Source organism: Buceros rhinoceros, unplaced genomic scaffold, assembly GCF_000710305.1.
Source record: "Buceros rhinoceros silvestris isolate BGI_N320 unplaced genomic scaffold, ASM71030v1 scaffold24836, whole genome shotgun sequence".
Classification (NCBI taxonomy): domain Eukaryota; kingdom Metazoa; phylum Chordata; class Aves; order Bucerotiformes; family Bucerotidae; genus Buceros; species Buceros rhinoceros.
Genome location: NW_010416329.1, coordinates 9,179 through 9,942, shown reverse-complemented (window position 1 = coordinate 9,942; position 764 = coordinate 9,179). Strand labels below are relative to the sequence as shown.

Genomic DNA, 764 nt, shown 5'->3' with positions numbered 1-764 from the left:
TTACGGCACGCTGCTGAAGAAGCTGGCCCCGCCGCTGGTCACCCTGCTCTCCGCAGAGCCCGAGCTGCAGTACGTCGCTCTCCGCAACATCAACCTCATCGTGCAGAAGAGGTGGGTGCCCTGGCGTGGCGGGAGGGACAGCCTGGCTCGGGCTTTCCCTCTTCAGTGTGGGTGTGGCTTCAAACCCTCTGACCACGGCCGTGTTGGTGTCGGGGCTTTGGGTGGGGTTTTTTCTTCTCTTATTTAAAATCCGAGGGCCAAGCACAGAGAATCAGAGGAGACAAAGTTTATTGAGGTGGGGGGGGAGCAAAAGATGGAAAAGGCAAAAGCTGAGACTTTGCTTTCATCATTCCATGTCTAGTGAGGGGGTTTTGTGAGCTCAGCTTGTTTCTCCGCAGTTGTCTTTAAAAGCCGAGGGCCAAGCACAGAGAATCAGAGGAGACAAAGTTTATTGAGGTGGGGGGGGAGCAAAAGATGGAAAAGGCAAAAGCTGAGACTTTGCTTTCATCATTCCATGTCTAGTGAGGGGGTTTTGTGAGCTCAGCTTGTTTCTCCGCAGTTGTCTTCTCTGAGTAACTGCTAGAGTCCTTTTGTCCCCGTGCTGATCTAAAACTGCTGGTGGGCAGGAGGTGTCCGAGGCCCCACACGTGTGCCCCGAGGAGAACCGGCCAGCTGGAGCCCCGCTCCGCAGCGACAGCCCCGCTCACATGCTTTGTGGTCCTACCTGTTATTGCCCTGGTTGTCTATTAAAAATAGCAGCAATT

The 764-nt window shown here is 54.3% G+C and overlaps 1 protein-coding gene across 1 annotated transcript in view; it reads left to right on the top strand.

Moving 5' to 3' along the window:
• Position 1: 1 nt before the first annotated feature.
• LOC104494875 (AP-1 complex subunit beta-1-like) overlaps positions 2 to 764 on the top strand; it is a gene marked incomplete at both ends in the record, with an annotated part of 9,933 nt that continues 9,170 nt past the window's right edge. The window contains one exon of the mRNA XM_010137768.1: positions 2 to 111. Coding sequence (XP_010136070.1) covers positions 2 to 111 — 110 coding nt within the window. The remainder of the gene's footprint in view (positions 112 to 764) is intronic.